Raw genomic sequence first — 21,200 nt, 5'->3', positions numbered from 1 at the left:
TATTTGTCATAGTTCATCAGTGCAGGTGGGATTCACTTGGGGTCTTAGGCAGCTGCAGACTCTGAAGGAGTGACAGGTGCCGAAGGATCCAGAGGGCCTCACTCACACATTTGACAGCTCGGCTCGAGTGGCTGAAACAGCGGGGGGCTGGCTGGCATCTTCTCTCCACGTGGGTCACCACCAGGGCACCCAGACTCTTTAGAGGGTGGCTCAGAGCAGTGGTCCAAAGAGCAGAAGCTCAGGCTGCTTCTGGCTCTTATACAACATCACATCCAGCACATTCTTTTGGTCAAAGCAAATCAAAAGGGGAGCTCAGATTCAGCCGGAGGGCAGACAGACTCCACATCTAGGTAGGGGAGCATCACACACAAGTATGGGAAGAATCGTTGGTGGCCAGACTTGAAAACAAACCACCACACTTAACACCACACACACGTAAATACATGCACAGTAGTGTCCGGAAAGTAACAGTTGACTGTTCAGGATCCGATTCATGGCAATATATCCTGTTCCTTGGTTTATATGCTTCCCTTAACTCATTACAACAGACATTCTTTTCTCGTATTCTTATTCCTCAGACCCAAACCTACTGCCAGGCCTTCTCTCCTGGTTAATGCTTATGCAGCAAAGTGCAAGGGAAAAACAGTAAGTTCTATAGTCAGACACCTTGAGTTTGATTCTCTGCTCTGTCTTCAGCAAATGACTTACCATCTGCAAACATCCATTTTTTTCCACCTCTAAATTGGGATAATAATGGCACCTATCTAAAGGGATTGTTTTGAGGACAAATGAGATGACGTCAAACAAGCACGTAGCACATAATCTAGGCTTAGTGTATGTAAGGTACCTTTCCTTTTCTCCCCTCCCTTCCTCTTACCCCAGAGCCCAAGACAACTCCTTGGTCACTGTGAGATGACACAGTATGAGAAAGAGGAATGGAAAGACAGGTTTTTCTTGGTTTTTGATGTACTTGGTAGATGAGCCATTTGACCTTGAACAAGTTGCTTGACCTCACTTTGCCTCATCTTCCTCATCTGTAAAATGGGGATTATAATGGTACCTGCTCACAGTGCCCTTGGAGAGAAATAAACACAGAACCTGGCACAAGAGAAAAACCTAGTAAATAATTGTAATAGTAATAATTTTATGCATCGATTAATTGATATTATTTAGCCCAATGCCTTGAACTGGAGCAGATGCCTTTGAAAAATCTCTGTGCTCCTTCCCCCATACCATTCTAGGGAATACCTGTTTTGTTCTCTTAGGACAAAAGTTCCAAACTGCAAGAATGGACCACAAAAATTAGGTTCCCTATTGGGGAGCTCCAGAAATCACACTTTTGGCCCCTCCAGATTCCTAGGATTCCCAGATGAGACCCAAGGGGTAGAATTAGCTGCTGCTCCTTTGCTGTGTTAGAAACTCACCTAAAGGGGTCGGGGGAGGAAGCAGAGTCCTTACAGCCAATAGAAAAGGAGAGCAGTTGAGTACCCAGTGTTGCCTGGACAGTGGTCATTCTCCACTAAAATAGCCCTTGTCCAGCTCCCTCCTTGCTCGGTCTTTGGTTCGAATGTCCTGTGGCATCTGAGTGCTTCGCTGACCCTCTCTTCTTCCTGCTCTGAGTCTTACTTATACCTGCCATACACACGGTGCCTGGAGGTGTGAGGTTACTCCTTTTCTAAAGAAAATGGCATTTGATCTCTGTTGATAACCCACTCAGGTAGAAAGCCTGCTCTCTGGGGTCAGGGCCTGGAAAGAACTTGTGTGTCAAAGAGAGCCCTCCTTTTTGCCAAACAAGTACCTGAGCGTTGATCACCTCATCTGCAGGTGTTGCCCCCCTAAAATCCACCCCACCCAGTTGCATGGTTTTTTTTTTCCCCCCCAATGGTCACAAGGCCCGAGGTTAAAGTCAGCTTCACTTTTCAGGCTGCTCCCTCCAGCCAATCCAGACACCAGCCTCTTTCACCTTGTGTATGTGGATGCCATCGCCATAGCCATCGTTGGATTTTCAGTGACCATCTCCATGGCCAAGACCTTGGCAAATAAGCATGGCTACCAGGTTGATGGCAATCAGGTAAAAATCATTCATTTCCTGCAGAGATTTCATAGTGGTACAGCCATCATGTTCTGCTGTGGGAGGCAGATGAATTGGATCTATCTGTCTTGCTAGGAAAAAACATTAGTTTGACGATGGATGTATTTGAAGCATGTATTTATTCAACACGACAGTTTTTCATGCTTTATGTGCATTATTAGATCATCGGAAACCCTGAAGTACAGAATCCTACCTCGCCTGGTCAGCCAGTGAAATCTTTAGTCCGAGGCTTACAGTTAGCCATACTCCTCTAGGTGTTATCCTTGTTTTTAAAGCTCACAGCTTGAGAATCGAATGCTTTTTCCGGAACTGTTTTTACTCCACAGGAGTCCTTCTCTTTGTGCCTCAAACTTGGAGTTTATCATTCATCAGTTAAACGCCGCAATATATTCTTGGCCACCTTCTCTTATAAGACAGCTACAGATAAAGTATTTCATCATGGTATTTAAGTGAGTACCATGAGCCATTATTTTGGTATGACAATGCCTACTTTAGTAGGCGCTATGTTTCTAAGAGGAGACCAGATGTCCCAAATTCGTACAAGATATAGTGATCTGAGGAAGACAAGAAGTTGCCCTGCGATCAGGCAGGACTCAGTCCTTGGTCCTCAGAGGACACTGACATGGACTCACTGATGAGCAAGAGCCCAGGCATTTCAAAGATGCCCGTAGTCCTATGCACTAGTAACTTCCTCTTAAACAACAAAAAGTTTCTGTCCCTTTTGCTGTGATTTTCTTTAAAAACAAAAGCATCACTTATGTAAAGAGCATTTGGAAAAGAGGGGGCTGGGTGGTGAGCAGAGCATTTATCTCCAATACAATAAAAATTCAAAGTGTTTTTCTCTCACCTCAGATTGTGCAATAATTCCTATTTTTGAACCCATGCTAAACAAATTCTTGATCTGAAAAGAGAATGAAGAGATAGCCTGTGCTGCTGAAAATGTGCGTGAAATGGGCTGTCATGCCTGTCCCCCTGAAAAATAACTGAACTCTTTTCTGCTTTGTTTCCACATGGAAAAGGAGCTCATTGCCCTGGGACTGTGCAATTCCATCGGCTCACTCTTCCAGACTTTTTCAATTTCATGCTCCTTGTCTCGAAGCCTTGTTCAGGAGGGAACTGGAGGGAAGACCCAGGTGTGTATGCAACTCCCTTTAAGGACAGGTCATTTGGGTGATAAACTTTAATCTCTGGATGGTATTCTGCCCAGAGATCCATGCTCCAGTGAGCTGTGCATGAGTCAGAGACAGGCATGATTGATTGAAGCAAATCACGAGGAACCAGATCTCTAGGAAAGGGGTCTATTTGCCAATCAAATCAAAAATTATACTCCCTGCTACCAGTAAAACTCAAAGTTCAAAATAGGATGCTGTCATGAAAGCTTGAGGGTGAGAATGGTCAGGATGCCAGCACAGTCCAGTAGAACTTTCTGCAGTTAAAAAAACCTTGATTTTTGTACTATCCAGCATGGCAGCCACTAGCTCTTGAGCACTTGGAATGTGGTGAGGGCAACCAAGACTTGAATTTTTAATTTTATCTAATTTTTCTTTTTAACATTTAAATAGCCACATGAAGCTAATGACTGCCACACTGGACAGCAAAGTCTTGTCTGAGCTCTTCTGGCCCTGGTGGGTCTCGTGTTGGCACCAGCCATCTCCTTTCCCCACCCCCCACCCCGGCAAGGGCATTTCACTCAGGATATTTAAACATTTCAGCTTCTATCTAAAAGCTATAAAAAGGGAACCAAAATTTCAGGAAGGGCGTGGGGAAGAGGTAGAGGTTTATATAATGGTTTGGATGATTTTAATGTGAAGCCGTATTGTCCCACCGTGATAATCAAAAAACTAAGGCCAACCTGTGCCTCACTACTTCCTTGCGTCCCCTAAAGGCCTCTTCCATGTGTCCTTTCTCATTCAGCTCGCAGGGTGTTTGGCCTCGTTAATGATTCTGCTGGTCATATTAGCCACTGGATTCCTCTTTGAATCGTTACCCCAGGTACGTAGCTTGACTCAGTGTGAGGTTTTTCCATGTGTAGAGATTTTGCTGTTTTGATTTGTGTATTTATTTTTGTGGCTATCTCGTGGTTGTACTGTAAGCCTAGCAGGGTGGTATGAGAAAGGGCCAAGGCTGGGGTCCAGATCCTATTCCACAATCTGCCAGCGACTGGGACCTAGGGAAAGCCATCACAGCCTCCCTAATTCTCAGTTTCCTTATTTGCAAAGTGGAGGTTTTGGACTGGCTAACCTCCAAGGTCCCTTGTCTCTTTGATCTTCTGTGACTTTATCCTTCCATTGAAAATCTGAGATCGCCCACACTCATAAGACATTTGTTTACTGATACGTTTAACCTAGTGGAACTTGGGAATGATACAGAGAAAATCATAAGGCAGGAAGGCCGTGGCTGAAATAACTCCTTGGGCACCAAGTTTAATTCTGAACCTCTTGACCACCAGGCAAGTTTGCTGCTAGGGCGCAAGGCTTGCTTTCCAAGGCCCATTTTGGCTAACCAGGTCCTGAAATTCCAGGTGTTCTTGGCTCCCGATGTACCATCACTGCTGCAGGGGAAGAGGGTGGGGAGGGCAGCGGGAAGACAGTGAGAAATGAGCACAGGGGTCTCTGGACACCAGAGGAGAGGCATGTGTGGATGTGCTGTGTTTCAGGCTGTGCTCTCGGCCATTGTGATCGTCAACCTGAAAGGGATGTTTATGCAGTTCTCAGATCTCCCCTTTTTCTGGAGAACCAGCAAAATAGAGCTGGTAAGTAACGAAGGTGATTGTTAGGTGAATAACAACAAATGGATCGTTTCTGATAACAATGTGAGAAAGATAAGTTACTGTGGTCAGTGGTTGTTTGCAGCATCCAGTGAGGCAAGGCTCTGTGTGTGTGTGTGTGTACACCCGCGTGCATGCATGCTTGTGTAAGTAGAGCTTAGGAAATTTTTCCCATGATTCTACGTAAAGCCTTCTTTCTTTTCTTTAGACCATATGGCTTACCACTTTTGTTTCCTCCTTGTTCCTGGGGTTGGACTATGGTTTGATTACTGCCGTGATCATCGCGCTGCTGACTGTGATTTACAGAACACAGAGGTGAGTGCACAGACTGGTGTGGGTGTGTGTCCTGCCTGAGACTGCAACACTGGCTTTAAATGTGGATCAAAGCTCACCCTGGTCAGAGCAAGCTCTTTCGTTACTTCTCATCAGCATGAGAGGGAGCTGAAGACTCACAGGGCTCATGGACTAAGCCAAATAAAAATCTCAATATGATCTTATCAAATGCTCTACTGTGTCTTAGTCCGTAGTCCCATCAGTGATTTTAAAAGAACGCGATTTCTGTGCCAGAATGGTTCCTGCCATTCTGGTCTCAGTGGGGCCATGGCTTATTTACCCTCCTTTGAATGAACTGTGTGTTGTTGCACTTTGCTTCAGTACTGTGTATAGCCATGGGTTTTGATGACAAGGAGCAGACTCTCACTCTTCAGCTGTTCCTTTCTCCACCCTGAATCATTTTCACCTGCCATCTCTTCTCCTTGTAGAAAACTGAGCCCACTGGGAAAGATATAGAGTAACTTAAAAAACAAAACACTGTGGGAGTTCTCCGGTGTCACAGCAGGTTGAGGATTCAGCATTGTCACTGCTATGGCTTGGGTCGCTGCTGTGGCATGGGTTAAATCCCTTGCCCCAGAGCTTCTACATGTCATGGGTGAAAATCCCTTGCCCAGGAACTTCCACATGTCATGGGTGGAAAAAAAAAAGCCACACTGTGTTCATGATAAGTAAATAAATCACTATAAAGAAAAAATAAGACACATGTTTCTATAGACATAGCCATAGCCTGGTGTTAGGGTCAGACTACCCTGGGTTCAAGTCCTGGCTGCACACTCTTTAAGCTACGTGAGCTCTGCCTCTATAAAACGGGACCAATACTTGCTACATCATAAGTTTCCATGAGAATAATGCACATGAAGAGCCCAGCACAGGGCCTGATACATACTGTGCACCCAAAAATTTAACACGGAGAGGGATGAAAATGAGGTTAGTCTATTTGCCTTTAGTTACAAATCCTATGATGGGTCTCAAAGTTTTGACTGTGATGTGTTGAAAGGCTGCTGGATGGAGCTGTGAACTTTCATCTGCAGAATGATAGGATTCTCCCCACTCTGCAGAGTAGGAAACGAGCATTTTCTTCATCAAAAATGACAGGGGAGAAGTTCCCGTTGTGGCTCAGCAGTAACAAACCCACCTAGTATCCATGAGGATGTGGGATTGGCCCTGCCGAGGGGATTAAGGATCTGGTGTTGCTGTGAGCTGCATTGTAGGTCGCAGATGCCACTCGGATCCTGAGTTGCAGTGGCTGTGGCGTCAGCTGGCAGCTGTGGCTCCAGTTGCCCCTAGCTGGGAACTTCCATATGCTGTAGGCGTGGCCATAAAAAAAAAAAAAAAAAGGGAAAGTTCACAGCATGTGGAATCTAAACTCAAGAATTAAACTTTTTAATAACAAACTCCACCCTGTCACCCACTTTTATGTAAAAGAAGTTCTCCCCTTGGTTTTCTAAAGAATCTTGTTAGTACATGCCAAAGTTTTTATCTTAGAACTTTGGAGAATATCATGGTTTAAGAACATATCCTTTAAGCAGTGATATAGAATTTGAGACTTTGGGTTTTTTAACCAAACAGGATTTTATGATTTCTTATCATAGATTTTAAAGCTAGGCAGGGTTTTATTTTTTAATGCTGTACCTCCTTCGCTCTAAAATAATTCACTGAAGTTCATTTTTTGTGTTCTGTCCCTGTTGGTGATTGTGCTGGGTCTTCATAGGTTAGAGTTTGGGGAGCCGGCACTCAGGTCGCCTATTTTCAGCTGCCTCTTTTTCTATAATTAGGGCACACTGTTCAGAGGGCTAGGGCTTCACTGACTCTGCTTGTCTTTCAAACACCAAGATATCCTCAAAGGCCACATGGTTATGGGACAGTCAGTTCATCAGCAAATAGTTCCCGATGCCTCTGCCATGCAGGCACTGTGGGTGATACTTTAAATGTGGCAGAAATTCTGCTTATGCCCCCCAAAGGGGTCAGAGTGTATTAAAATACTAAAATAATTATGATCTTAGTTGGAAAAATTTTGAGGGGCTACTCTATTCCTAGGGAGATGCTAGATTCTAGGGGTATTGCAGTCAATAAGACGTGGTCCTTCCCCTCAAAAAGATTGCTCTCTCCTGAGGATGATAGATACACAATGCTGCTGCTGCTGCTGCTGCTTATGGTAATGAAGTAACCAAAGGAAACAATCCAAACTATTGCCATTTTCGATCTGTGCCTGGCTTTATGCCGAGATCCATGCTTCATGTCATTTCATCCTCGCAGCCCAAGGGGGTTAGCATCCCCATTTCACAGATGTGAAAACTGAGGCCTTGCTTAACTTACCTAAGATCACACGGTAAGTGGTAGGCAGCTTGTTCACATATGAGTTTTTGTGACTCCAGAGGCTAACTCTTATTAATCAGCATTTTATAATCCATCTTCAAGAAATTGGGGTACACAGTTATAAGTGCTTCAGTAGGTGTAAGCAAAATTCAGGTGATATTAACCACAAGAGGTGCCCGAGGAAAACCCCATCGGAATTCACAGAGACTTTCTTGCTCCAAGGCTCATTGGGGCAGAAGCAGGGAGTATTTGGAGCTGAGGAGGTGGGGTTCCAGAGGGCCCCAGGTGGTCAGGAAGCCTTCTCATCTGCCTGTTGAAATCCTCACCCTTTGAGATGCCTCTAACCCAGCCAGAGAGAGCCCCACCACAGCGCCGTGGTCCTCCAGCCCCTCCCACATTTCCTAATTAATTGTGTGCGTGTGTGGTCCGTGTGTCCATCCCTCAGCTATCTGCCCCTCCCACACCCCCAGTACTAGATCGCAGCATGTGCACAATGTTTTGAGTCTTATAGGAGGTTTGCTCACAACCAGTAGCTCACCTGAGGACCTTGCCTCTTATCTACAAAAATGGCCATTGGTGTTAAATTTGCCCACAGACACCACTAGACGGTGAGCTGTTTGGTTTGGAGGCAAGGCTTCTGGAGCCCAGTCCCAGCACACAGTGTGTGTTCTCTTGATGTTTGTTGAGGGACTCCACCCAGAAAAACAGCTGACCTCTCCACTGTGGATTCTAACTCAAACACTTGCCCATATGTGCTGAGAAGCCGCAAGGTGTAGTAGCCAGACAGTGGGATGTCAAAGCAAAGGCCTTGACCCACATCCTGACTCTGCCAAACTCTCTGACCTCGAACCACTCACCTAATACCACTGGGCTTCAGTTTCTCTTCCACATGATGGCATAAAGAAGCCCAGCAGGATTTTTTTTCATGGACTATAATAAGGTAAGAGCAGGTGCTTAAGAAGTAGTACCTGTCATCTCTGCAGTATCTAATTAGAGCCAGACTGTCCTATAAAAAGTTAGGAATTTGTGTTCTCCAAAAATAATGTTTAGGAATTCCCACTATAGTGTAGTGGGTCAAGAATCTGACTGCAGCAGCTCAGGTGGCTGCTGAGGCACGGGTTCGATCCCCGGCCTGGCGACTCAGATTCAGCCCTGGCCCGGGAACTTCCATATGTCACAGGTGCAGCCATTAAAGGAAATAATAGTAATAATGTTTAAGGAATTCCCATCGTGGCTCAGCAGTTAACAAACTCAGCTAGCATCCATGAGGATGCAGGTTCTGTCCCTGGCCTCGCTCAGTGGGTTAAGGATCCGGCATTGCTGTGAGCTGTGCTGGAGATTGCAGACGTAACCGGGATCCCACATTGCTGTGGCTCTGGCGTAGGCTGGTGGCTACAGCTCCTATTGGACCCCTAGCCAGGGAACCTTCATGTGGTGCGAGTGCGGCCCTGAAAAGACAATAATAATAATAATAATGTTTAAAATCTATTCACACCAAACTAAGAAAACTTCTATGCTGATTTGAGATTGTTGTTTTCTCCCCACACCCTCGGTTGACTACTCCACCCACCCTCGTTCTGAGAGTCAGAAAGTCTTATTAGAGGCAAAATGAAAATCCCCTCTCCTGCTTTAGAATTAGAGTGGGAAGATAATTCTATCTACTGAGTGATAGGAGATTGAGTTACAAGTGTCCCTGGCTTGAACGCTGCACAATTCATTTTTGCCCCCGTGTATAAATGCCTGGGTCTTCTGTCCTGACCAGATGGTGTGTGTGATATGCATGTGTATGGTGTGTATGTGGTGTGTGTGTGTGTGTGTGTAGGGTAGTGTGTGTGTATTTGGGGGCGTGGGGTGGTGGTGTGTACATCGTGTTTGTGTGGGGTAAGGTGTGTGGGGTGTATTAGGCTTGGAATGGCCCCGGGAGTGTGACATATGTGGAGCCCTTGTGAAAAGGCACCATGAAAGAAAGGCTCGAGGCCTCCTGATGTCACTAGCGAATCCGTACAGGACCTGCACGTGCAGAACCTTGTGTTTCCACCATGTCCGGCACCTCAGCACGGTGGTGTTTTAACACCCTCGCTCTCTGTCTTCAGTCCGAGCTACAAAGTCCTTGGACAGCTTCCTGAGACTGATGTGTACATTGACATAGACGCGTATGAGGAGGTAGGACCTTTTTCTGTTGCTTTTCAGCATTTGTAAGCACTTGATGTGATGGGCTAAGTATTATTTTTACTTAGGACAAGGAGCGGCCTGAAGAGGAGGGAGGTGTAGTGGTCAAAGCGAAAAAAACGGCCTTCACCTTACGACCTGGATTCAGCTTTATAGGTCATATTATACATCACTTACTCGACCTCCTAATGATAATTACTTATCTTTTTAATTGGGATAAATATATATTCTTGGACTTGAAGCATGTATTTACAAAATACTAAGACTTTGGCAAGAATGGTCATTTCCTTCTGATGAATTTAAATTGATGGTAAAATAGGAGTTCTCACTGTGGCTTAGCCGAAACAAGTCTAACCTAGTATTCATGAGAATGAAGGTTCAATCCCTAGCCTCGTTCACTGGGTTAAGGATCCAGCATTGCCGTGAGCTATGATGTAGGTCGCAGACTTGGCTCAGATCTGGCATTGCAGTGGCTGTGGTATAGGCTGGCAGCTATAGCTCTGATTTGACCCCTAGCCTGGGGACCTCCATTTTCCACAGGTGAGGCCCTAAAAAGACTAAATAAATAAATAAATTTATGGTAAAATACTAATACTATATAAAATGTCGGTGATGGGGCTCTTAAATTTACCTGTTTCATCTTTTTTCCTTCATTTCTTTTTTTTTTTTTTTTTTTTGGCTGCACCTGAGGAATGTGAAAGTTCACAGCAGGAATCAAACTTGTGCCACTGAAGCAACCCCGGCCACTGCAGTGACAACACTGTATCCTTAACCCACTAGGCCACAAGGGAACTCCCTTTCCTGCTTCGTTTAATGGTTAAAATTATACTTAAAATGTCTTTGACTTTGAGTGAGTTCCCTTTGTGGCTCAGCAGGTAATGAACCTGAGTAGGATTCATGAGGATGGGGGTTCAATCCCTGGCCTCACTCAGTGGGTTGAGTATCCGACGTTGCCATGAGCTGTGGTGTAGGTCATAGACATGGCTTGTTTCTGTCAGCAGCTGTAGCTCTGATTTGACCCCTAGCCTGAGAACTTCCATATGCCACAGGTACAGCCCCAAAAAAGAAAGAAAAAAAATTTGTATATAGTATATATATCTTTGACTTTGAATGTTCTTATCTTATGTGGAATCTCTTACACGGACTCTTTTACAGAGTCTTCTTAAACTAGTTTTACTTGTTTGTTTTGTTTTATGCTGGAGAAGAAATTCTCAGACTCATTATAAGATATTAGGAAATTAGACTGATGTTAGGATTGCTATTTTTTCCCCCCTTCCAAATAGTTGTATTCCGGATTACTTGTCTCCAAACTGCATTCTAGAGTTCCACAGGCTTCTCAATAAAATTTTCACTGGGTTTTTCTTGGGTTTGACTCCTTCCTACATTCTGTGAATACACTGTAAACCTCTGTTTTCTTTATTTGCCTGCCTGTCACAGTCTGAGTGGCAGCCTCCCCTCTCCTCTCCATTTCTCTTTTTAAATGTTGTTTAGTTTCTTCTTGTGTTTTATGGTAAAAATGAAAGACTTTTAAAAGATGCGGGAAGGAGTTTCCTTCATGGCACAGTGGTTAACGAATCCGACTAGGAACCATGAGGTTGCGGGTTTAATCCCTGGCCTCGCTCAGTGGGTTAAGGATCTGGTGTTGCTGTGAGCTGTGGTGTAGGTTGCAGAGGTGGCTCGGATCCCGTGTTGCTGTGGCTCTGGCGTAGGCCAGTGGCTGCAGCTCTGATTAGACCCCTAGCCTGGGAACCTCCTTGTGCCTCGGGAGCGGCCCTAGAAAAGGCAAAAAGAAAAGAAAAGTGGGAAGATGTGCATTTTAAAGGCATTCCTCTCAGCACGCCTTCCTTCAGAGCTCGAGGAAGTTGGCTAGAGTGACATTATTTTATTTAAATTGTCAGAGGGACCTTAGCAACTTCTGTATGAGTTTTCAAGCAGGAAAAGGGAGGCAATTGAAGTTTTGATTCTGAACTATTTCTGTATGTTACATTCACTAATGTTTTGCTTCTCAGGTGAAAGAAATTCCTGGGATAAAAATATTCCAAATAAATGCTCCAATTTATTATGCAAATAGTGACTTGTACAGCAATGCCTTAAAAAGAAAGGTGAGTTACCAGAAATGAAGAGTGGTTAGTTCTGAGGAAGGAATCTGTGGATTGATAGGCATGTGAGAGTCCCTTAAAAGTCTCAGTATACCATTTATACTATTTCATTCTCTCCCTCTCTATTTTTAAATGGTAGTAAAATATGCATAACTTAAAATGCATAATTTTAACCATTTGCAACTGGATAAGTTAGTGGATGGAATTAATTAGTACATTCACATTGTTATGCAGCCAGCACCACTTACTCATTCTGTTTTATCATATGTTACCTTTTGAAAAATATCTAAGAAAGTGAAAAAATAATTTTAAGTTTCTTATTCTTGGGATCATATGTTCCTCTGGTCGTGATTAGAACTCTCTGCCACACTGTCCCAGTAAAGAGGAAAACCTCCTAAGCAACCCACAGAGCCTCTTAAACATAAGAATCCGAGAGATCTAAATTTGAAAAACACTGCTTTAAATTCTCTTTACTATGTAGCTTCTGGTTGAATCAAGACCAAAAATAAGAACAGTTACTAATGTGCTTTTAATGAGGGAGTAACCCAGTTCAGAGCATCTGTGGGAAAGGCAAAGCAAGGGTTAGCTCAATAACTCGGCATAGAGAACAGTCAACAGGGGAGATTTCAAAATTAATTGCTTTGGATGGGTTCCTCGGAGCCAAGAAGTGATTGTTGCATATATTGCCTTTCTGTAAAGACAGGGGTGAATCCAGCCCTCATAATGGGAGCGAGAAGAAAGGCCATGAAGAAGTATGCTAAGGAAATGGGGAATGCCAACATGGCCAACGCAGCCGTTGTCAAAGTGGTGAGTGGTCCTTCATTGTAACTTTCCCTTGTCTCTCTCGCTCTTTCCATGGCATATGGAGGTTTCAGGCTGGGGGTTGAATCAGAGCTACAGCCGCCGGCCCCAGCGATGCCAGATCTCAGCCATGTCTGCCACCTACACCACAGCTCATGGCCTCACCGGCTCCTTAACCCACTGAGCGAGGCGAGGGATCAAACCTACATCTTCATGGATGCTAGCCAGATTCTTTTCCTCTGAGCCATGGTGGGAACTCCCACTTTCCCTTGTCTCTTGATCTGCAGTGCCCCCGCCCCGCCTTTATTCATGATTGAAGTTTTAACACAGCAAGAAGTCCCTAAAGTAGGAAAGCTTAGAAACAATCGAAATTAGTTAAGTATCCTTTATATATTTAAAGATATGCGTTAAAGTCTGTTATGAGAATGCTTCTGAAATAAGTAGTCATAGGAGCCCAGGAAAACATGGTTTTAAAAAATAAAAATCACACAGAACCTTAATAAATTTTACTATCATTGCTTTGTCAGAGATTCATTCAGCCAATAGTCAAAAAACAAAAAAAACGCAAAAAGCAAAACCTCAAAGACTGGTTTTTGCTGTTCTGGCTTATTTATGTTAACTGTGGTCTCTCATGTTGAAGTTCATGGACTTTTTTTTTTTTTTGGCCTCTCCTATGGCTTATGGAAGTTCCTGTGCCAGGGATAGAACCTTCCCCGCAGTTGCAACCTGCGCCATAGGATCCTTAACCCACTGTGCCACAGAGGAACTTCCAGTGGACTATTTTAGAAGTTAGGGGAAAATGGGTATGATGGCTAAGGAGAGCTGATTTCATTGGAAGAAAAAAATAAAACAGCTAGGTGGTTCTCTTGTGGTGTGGTACAGTAGCAGGTTAAGGATCCAGTGTCATCACTGCTACAACTTTGGCTACTGCTGTGGTGTGGGTTTGGTCCCTGGCCCCAGAACTTCCACATGCTGCAGGTACAGCAAAAAAAAAAAAAAAAAAAGGAAAGAAGGAATAAGTAAAATTTAATATTGTGAACATACCCTTTTTGTTGTATTACAAGTCAGGGATATAGCAAATGTTTTGAAAGAGATCTGGTACAGTCAGAGGCTTGAGAATACAAGGACTAATATTCCCTCATAAATCTTTCTCTGACCCACAATGTGACCTGTTCATAGATTTCTGGTGTGGTTTTGTTTTTGACATAGGATGCAGAAGTAGATGGAGAAGACGGCACCAAGCCTGAGGAAGGGGAGGATGAAATAAAATATCCCCCAATAGTCATCAAGAGCAAATTTCCTGAGGAACTGCAAAGATTTATGCCCCCAGGCGATAACATCCACACCATCATTCTGGATTTTACGCAAGTCAATTTTATTGATTCTGTTGGTGTGAAAACTCTGGCCGTGGTGAGCATCATCTTTAACGAGTCATTTAATATCTCCGTGCCCAGGGTCACCACTGGGTAAAATCAGAGAGTTGAAGTAGGGTCCCTTTTCAACTCTTAAAATTTTGTTGTTGCTGTCTTTCACCTTTCAGTTGTGGAAAATATAAAATACACAAAAGGAGGGAGTTCCCGCTATGGCACAGTGAGTGAAGGATCCAGCGTTGCCACAGCTGGGGCATAGATCTCAGTGGCGGCTTGCACTCAGGCCTTGACATGGAACTTCCATGTGTCACAAGTGTAGCCCACAAAATGAAAACAAAAATATACAAAAGTAGAGAGCAGAGTGTGATGATCCCCCCGTGTAGTTGTCACTGCCGACAGTAATTATCAGTGCATGGTCACTCTTGTTTCATTTGTCCCCCCACAGCCTCTTTCCCATTCCCTTATTTTGAAGCATGTAATCTGTAACTACTTCAGTATATATCTCTATAAGAAGATCCTTTTAAAAAGTCATTACCATAATACATTTATTACACCTGGATAAAAATTAACAATAATTCTTTGATGTTCCAGATGATCACTGTTGATATAAAAATCAAACAAAATACAAATTTTTTAATGATTAACTCAAGTGCATGATTATGGAAGCAAAGTAGCTGAAGTGAATTAACCAAAGCATCTTTTATCACATATTGGTAGAAAGAAATGTGCAAGAAAGAAATTTGTCTTTAGTCATGAGAAACTAAACTTCAATTTTTTTACAGATGGTAAAAGAATATGGAGATGTCGGTATTTATGTGTATTTAGCAGGATGCAGTGGTGAGTACACTTTTGGAATGGGGAGAAGTTTTAACATTTTGGTTTCTTTTCTTTTCTTTCTTTTTTTTTTTTTTTTTTGTCTTTTTGCTATTTCTTTGGGCCGCTCCCGTGGCATGTGGAGGTTTCCAGGCTAGGGGTCAAATCAGAGCTGTAGCCACTGGCCTACACCAGAGCCACAGCAAGGCGGGATCCGAGCAGCATCTGCAACCTACACCCCAGCTCACGGCAACGCCAGATCAATAACCCACTGAGCAAGGGCAGGGACCGAACCTGCAACCTCATGGTTCCTAGTCGGATTCGTTAACCACTGCACCATGACGGGAACTTCTCTTTTCTTTTTTTTAATAACTGAGTTTGGAAATATTTTCCTCTAAATTTTTGGTGAAAATGAAAATTATTCTTCTGAAAATCACTCTAAAGTTAACTTCAAGATTAGCCACTTAGAGGCTCTCATGTCACTGGGTTACCTGTGTCTGGGCTTCTGCCTTGTCATTGGAGGAAAGGAACTAAGAGATGGTGTATTTTTTAGTTATTATTTATTTAAAGACTGCCATAAACATAGTTATATAAAATCATGTAGGTTTTTCCATCCAAGGCCTGCTATTTTTGTTTTATATTAAATTTTGGTTAAAACAGTGCTTGAAAATGAAATTCAGGAGTTCCCGTCGTGGCTCAATGGTTAACGAATCTGACTAGGAACCATGAGGTTGTGGGTTCGATCCCTGCCCTTGCTCAGTGGGTAAAGGATCCGGCATTGCTGTGAGCTGTGGTGTAGGTGGCAGATACGGCTCAGATCCTGCATTGCTGTGCCTCTGGCGTAGACCCGGTTAGACCCCTAGCCTGGGAACCTCCATATGCCACTAGAGTGGCTCTAGAAAAAGGCAAAAAGACAAAAAAAAAAAAAAAAAAAAGAAAATGAAATCCACATAGAGACACCACTTTTCACCTACAAGACTGGCAAAACTTGAAAATGTTGGACAGCAGGCTCTGTCGGCCAGGGGAGGGCAGATACAGCAGCCTCTGTGAAGGGCAGACTGGCATTTTCTTTCAGAATTGCAAATGCATTTGCCTTTAACTCAGCAAATCCAGCAGGGTACCACCCACATTCACGGACACAGGAGCGTGGTTAATTGTCACAGTACCATCTACAAAAAGAAAACACAAGAAAAGATGTGAATGTTAAACAAAAGGGACCAGTAATAATCTAGGGTGCATCTGCACCATAGAATATCACGTAGTGGTAAAAATGAACTGAAAAGACTAAGTAAAATCCATAAAAATATGTGTGTGTGTGTGTGTGTGTGTGTGTGTGTATGGTGCTATCTTTGTGCAATGAAAAGGAGGAAATAGGAATACATTTTTATATTTACTGATATTTTCATAAAGAAATACGAAAAGAATACACAAGAAAACAGTAAAAGTGGCTTCCTTGACCTGGGGGAGTGATGTCATGGAGACAGGTATTGGAGTGAGGCTTTTTATTATACCATTTTAATATTTAAACTGTATCAAAGTGTTACTTGTTTTCACGGCTTAAGACCGACACCCAGGAGTTCCCGCTGTGGTGCAGCAGAAATGAATCCTACTAGCAACCATGAGGATGTGGGTTCAATCCCTGACCTTGCATCGTGGGTTAAGGATCCAGCATTGCCGTGAGCTGTGGGGTAGGCTGGCAGCTGTAGCTCCGATTGGCCCCCTAGCCTGGGATCCTCCATATGCCAGCAGTGTGGCCCTAAAAACAAACAAACAAACAAAAAAAAAAAAAAAAAGGAAGACACCCAAGGTGCAGACTAATTATCCTTTCTTCTTTCATAGCACAAGTTGTGGATGACCTCACTCGAAATCGATTTTTTGAAAATCCTGCCTTACGGGAGCTGCTCTTCCACAGCATCCATGACGCAGTCCTAGGCAGCCAAGTTCGAGAGGCAATGGCCGAACGGGATGCCTCGGCCCCTCCTCTCCAGGAGGACTCGGAGCCCAACGCCACTCCAGAGGCCTAGATGAGGCATCAGCCCAGGAAGGGGTATGAGCCTCTCACGAAGTTACTCACCTATATACTTTAAATACTAGACACTAGAGGGTTTTTTCCCTAAGGGTAAATACTAGTAGTCAGGGCTTCATTTGGAGGGTGAATGACGCATAGCAAGATGTATCTTAACTTGTATTTTTCTTAATGGACTGTTTCAAAGATGTTAGCCTCTTGCCTGCATTTATTGTACAGTGACATTTCTGTTACTTTTTAGTATGATCTCTGTGAGCCAAGCACTTAAGAATGTATTTTCTTTAAGCTCGTTACCCACAAATCAGATACGCTGTCCCCAGATGGCTTGTAGTTCTTTGCTTCTGTGCTTGTTGGTCTGTGGATTTTCTGTAATCAGAGTTTTCTCACAAAGGGGGAAAACTCAGCATTTTCCAGAAGTTCATCTTTTAAAATAGCCACTTAGAGAGTTCCCGCTGTGGTGCAGTGTGTTAAGAATCCTGCTACAGTGGCTTGGGTCGCTGTAGAGGCATGGGTTTGATTCTGGGCCTGGTGCAGTGGGTTAAAAGGATGTGGCATTGCCATGGCTGTGGCATACATCGCAGCTGCAGCTCAGATTCAATCCCTGGCCCAGGAACTTCCAAATGCTGTGGGTGGGGCCATAAAATATTAATTTATTAATTAACCACTTATTGTTATAGAAGCAGAAAATTAGAAAAGATAGACGAGCAAAAATAAGAAACGTTGCATTCAAGATGACTGCTAACACTTTAATGCATATCCCTCTAGGTCTTTTTCTATGCATATATAGTTACACCTTTAATCAAAATAAGATCAGACTCTACGTAGTGTTCTGTAACCTATTTTTTCCCGTCAGTAATCTGGTTTCTCATTCTAGAACATGTTTACCTCAGACCTTTTGTCTCCACGTGTGTAGTTGGTCTGTCCAAACTAGTATTCCTCCTGTGACCTTCTACTGCAAGTGGCCATGCCCCTCTAAGTCCCATAAGTCTGTCTGAATCTAGCATTGACCCTTTTTTGAGGACATTGACTTGTTAAAGGGAGTTGGGGCAGTTGTCCTGTCGAGTCCCATCTTGTGAATGTGTCCACTTGCTTTTTCAAGGTGTTGTTTAGCTTGTCCCTTGATTTCCTGAAATACCCATAATTTAGAAGTTATATTTAATTAAAGGCATTACAGATTTGAATAATACTTTTTTGTTGTTAGAATACATCATAGGTGAGACACATGCTTCCAATTACATCACAACAGAAAACAAGTAATATCTAGTTGACCTAGCATTAGCAGTGGTGAGGAGTTCCCGTTGTGGCTCAGGGGAAACGAATCTGACTAGGAACCATGAGGTTGCGGGTTCAATCTCTGGCCTCGTTCAGTGGGTTAAGGATCCGGCATTGCCGTGAGCTGTGGTGTAGGTTGCAGACGTAGCTTGGATCTGGTGTTGCTTTGGCTGAGATGTAGCCTGGTGGCTATAGCTCTGATTTGACCCCTAGGCTGGGAACCTCCATATGCCACAGGTGCAGCCCTAAAAAACAAAAAAACAAACAAACAAACAACAAACAAAACATTGATGAGCTAGCACTGCATTAACCAGACCAATCCCCCATTTACATTTCTTCCTTTGTGACTAGTGAGCTGTATGTATGGTGTTCTTCAGCATTGAATGAATGCCCAGTGCCCTATTAGCCATTCACCCAGAGGTTTTAATATCCAGTGATAATCCTTGTCTAAATCAGTAATTAAGGTTTGTGAATTTTCTTCTCCAATTCTCTCATTTCTTTTGCATTTATTAGTTGGTGTTTCTGTGTAAACCACACCTTTCCTTCCGCAACTTGAGCTACTTGGTCATCCTTAAATACAGTTCTTACTGGAAAAGCAGATTAAATGTTTTAATTTTTTTCCATTCGATTATCAACTTCAAAGTAAGCAGTTGGTTTACTCGATGGTAATAAAATAGACTCATTTAGATTTCTTTTTTGGTGTAAATATAGACTCATGAATTTTTATAGTTTTAATGTGTTTCAGTCCATTATAGTTACTCTTTTTAGTGTTCAAATTGTCACACCTGTGGCCAGGAGGGGCCCCTAGAAGTTTTGTGGTTGTTGCTAGTGATGAAGTAGCCTTGAAAAACAGGCATTTTAGAAAACTAACTCTTGGGTATAATTTAATGTCTTCCTTCTAAGTCTGTGGAGTTATCGGTTAATTCTTCATCAGATTCAATTTTCAGCCTATGAGTGAGTAAAATGCTATTTCCACCATTCTCGATAGTTATTTAAAAGGAATGGAAAGACCCGTAAGCCAATTATCACAAGTTTTCGCCCCTGTGGTTCAAACCACCAGCTCACTCCAAACCACAGCACAGGTATTAGCCAATCTGCCCAAAGCCTCATCTGCTAAGGTTTCCTGCTAATAGCTTGTCTTTTTTGTGTTTCTTTATTGACCCCTTTGATGAGTTTTTGTAAAGAAAATGCTTCAGAAGAAAAGTGCATCAGGAAAGAACTAGGGTAGCTGGGTCTACTCCAAACCAGACCCTGTGGTTTGTTTAACTCCAATCAGGTTTCTCAGTGACTTTACTAATTTAGTTCCAAGTAGACCCCCTCCTTGCTAATCAATACTTTATCTAGATTTAGAGTGAAATTAGATTTGTATCCAGTTATTTCCTTTGCATTCATCACACATGAGATCAGATACATCTGCACTCTGATACAGACTGCCTTCTGAAAGAGCATGTAGTTATAGGACCTCAGCTTATACTAGAAACTTTTATGAAAGGACTTGCATCATTTCAGCCATTAAAGTAGAATTTAAGGATTTTAAACAATGTTATAAAATATTTTAGCACCAGTCTTCAACAAATGCTTTACACACAACAAATACTCAAGTCCTGGTTGATGATAAATTGAGAGTAGTATACAGAAAAATACTTGTCTATAGCTTATGAATTTGTATTTAACTTTTCTATCCTTTAATTTTTAACCTCTTTTGAATAGAATTCTATCATGTACATAAAGGCACTTAAGGCTTACTGAGGGGAAATATGTTTTCGTTTCAGCATGCCTCTAATAATATGAGACTGAATTTAAAATGTATTTTATCTATATGTAAATATTTTGGAATGTTTTACTTAGAATTATTTCATATAGTAGGAAATTTCCTGACCTTTTTTTACTTAGTCAGGTTTTGTCTCTACTTCCTTTCTGGACCTTAAAAGTTGCTAGTGTATATACCTTTCTGTGTTTTTCAGTCCTGGTTCAAATTCAAATTCTTACTGGCCTATCAAAATGGGCATAATCCACACCGATGGCTGTAGGGACCAAACCAGCCTAGTTTTATGGCATTATGGGAAAGCCCTATTTTCTGGAAGCTTCTGTATAGTGAAGTCTTTCTCAAATGCCGTGCAGTATGACTGTGGTTGATCTCTGTCTCATGGACGGATGGGTTAGGTTTGCAAACACTATGAACCAGGGACCAGGGAACTCTTCATTCATGTCATAGACGCTGACTCTGAAGAATCAGATGGCAGTTGAGAATGGGATCCCAACCGCCATCTCGTCTTCAGTGGGACTCAGAGAAATAGTGAGGGCCATGAATGCTCTGCAAGCCCAAGGAGAAGCTCATTTTGTAGTTTTCAGGTAACATCTAAAATATCCATTCCAGTAGTTCCCATTGTGGCTTAGTGGGTTAAGAACCCGACCAGTGTCCCTGAGGATGCGGATGCCATGTTGCCGTGCCTGTGGCCTAGGCTGTTCCCTCGCTTGGGAACTTCCAATATGTGGTAGGTGTGGCCCTAAAAAGAAAAAAAATAAAAACTAAAAAAAAAAAAAAACCAAAAAAACCTCCATTCCATGGGAGTTTCCATTGTAGCTCAGTGGGTTAAGAACCCAACATAGTGTCTGTGAGGATGTGGGTTCAATCCCTGGCCTCACTCAGTGAGTTAAGGATCCGGTGTTGCACGTGCAACTTGGATCTGGCGTTGCCGTGGCTGTGGTGCAGGCTGGCAGCTGCAGCTCCAGTTCAGTCCCTAATCTGGGAACTTCCATATGCCCCAGGTATAGCCATAAAAAGAAAAATAAAATATCCATTCCATGTTCTTTGATCCTGTGTCCTTACTTGTTTAACAGAGAAACGAGGTGCCTGCCTCCAAAGATAAATGTTGAGAAAATGACGCTGCCCTTCTGTGGGTGTGGAGAGAGGGTAGCAAACACAGTGAATCTGCCCCAGAGTGGGTGGGTATGTTGTTCTGTATTTAGGGGGTGGGGGGAAGGAAGACAATGTGGTGAAGACTTTATCACGTCTTCCCCCTTAAAGATAATTAATCAATTTAAACTCTTAAATTCAAACACAGCCTCTTTGTGTGAGACCGCATGCTTTAGTGAGTACAGTGATGCTGTTGGTCCTTTTTAGTTTACTTTTCAGGAATGT

The 21,200-nt window shown here is 43.0% G+C and overlaps 1 protein-coding gene across 1 annotated transcript in view; it reads left to right on the top strand.

The window, feature by feature from the left end:
* SLC26A5 (solute carrier family 26 member 5) overlaps positions 1–16,784 on the top strand; it is a 37,497-nt gene extending 20,713 nt beyond the window's left edge. The window contains 11 exon segments of the mRNA NM_001135963.1: positions 1,924–2,071; positions 3,112–3,225; positions 4,007–4,084; positions 4,749–4,844; positions 5,068–5,174; positions 9,602–9,671; positions 11,687–11,779; positions 12,476–12,583; positions 13,787–13,987; positions 14,730–14,784; positions 16,600–16,784. Coding sequence (NP_001129435.1) covers positions 1,924–2,071; positions 3,112–3,225; positions 4,007–4,084; positions 4,749–4,844; positions 5,068–5,174; positions 9,602–9,671; positions 11,687–11,779; positions 12,476–12,583; positions 13,787–13,987; positions 14,730–14,784; positions 16,600–16,784 — 1,255 coding nt within the window.

This window comes from Sus scrofa, chromosome 9, assembly GCF_000003025.6.
Source record: "Sus scrofa isolate TJ Tabasco breed Duroc chromosome 9, Sscrofa11.1, whole genome shotgun sequence".
Taxonomy (NCBI): Eukaryota; Metazoa; Chordata; class Mammalia; order Artiodactyla; family Suidae; genus Sus; species Sus scrofa.
The sequence above is the reverse complement of the archived record's forward strand: the minus strand, read 5'-3'. Positions and strand labels throughout refer to the sequence as shown.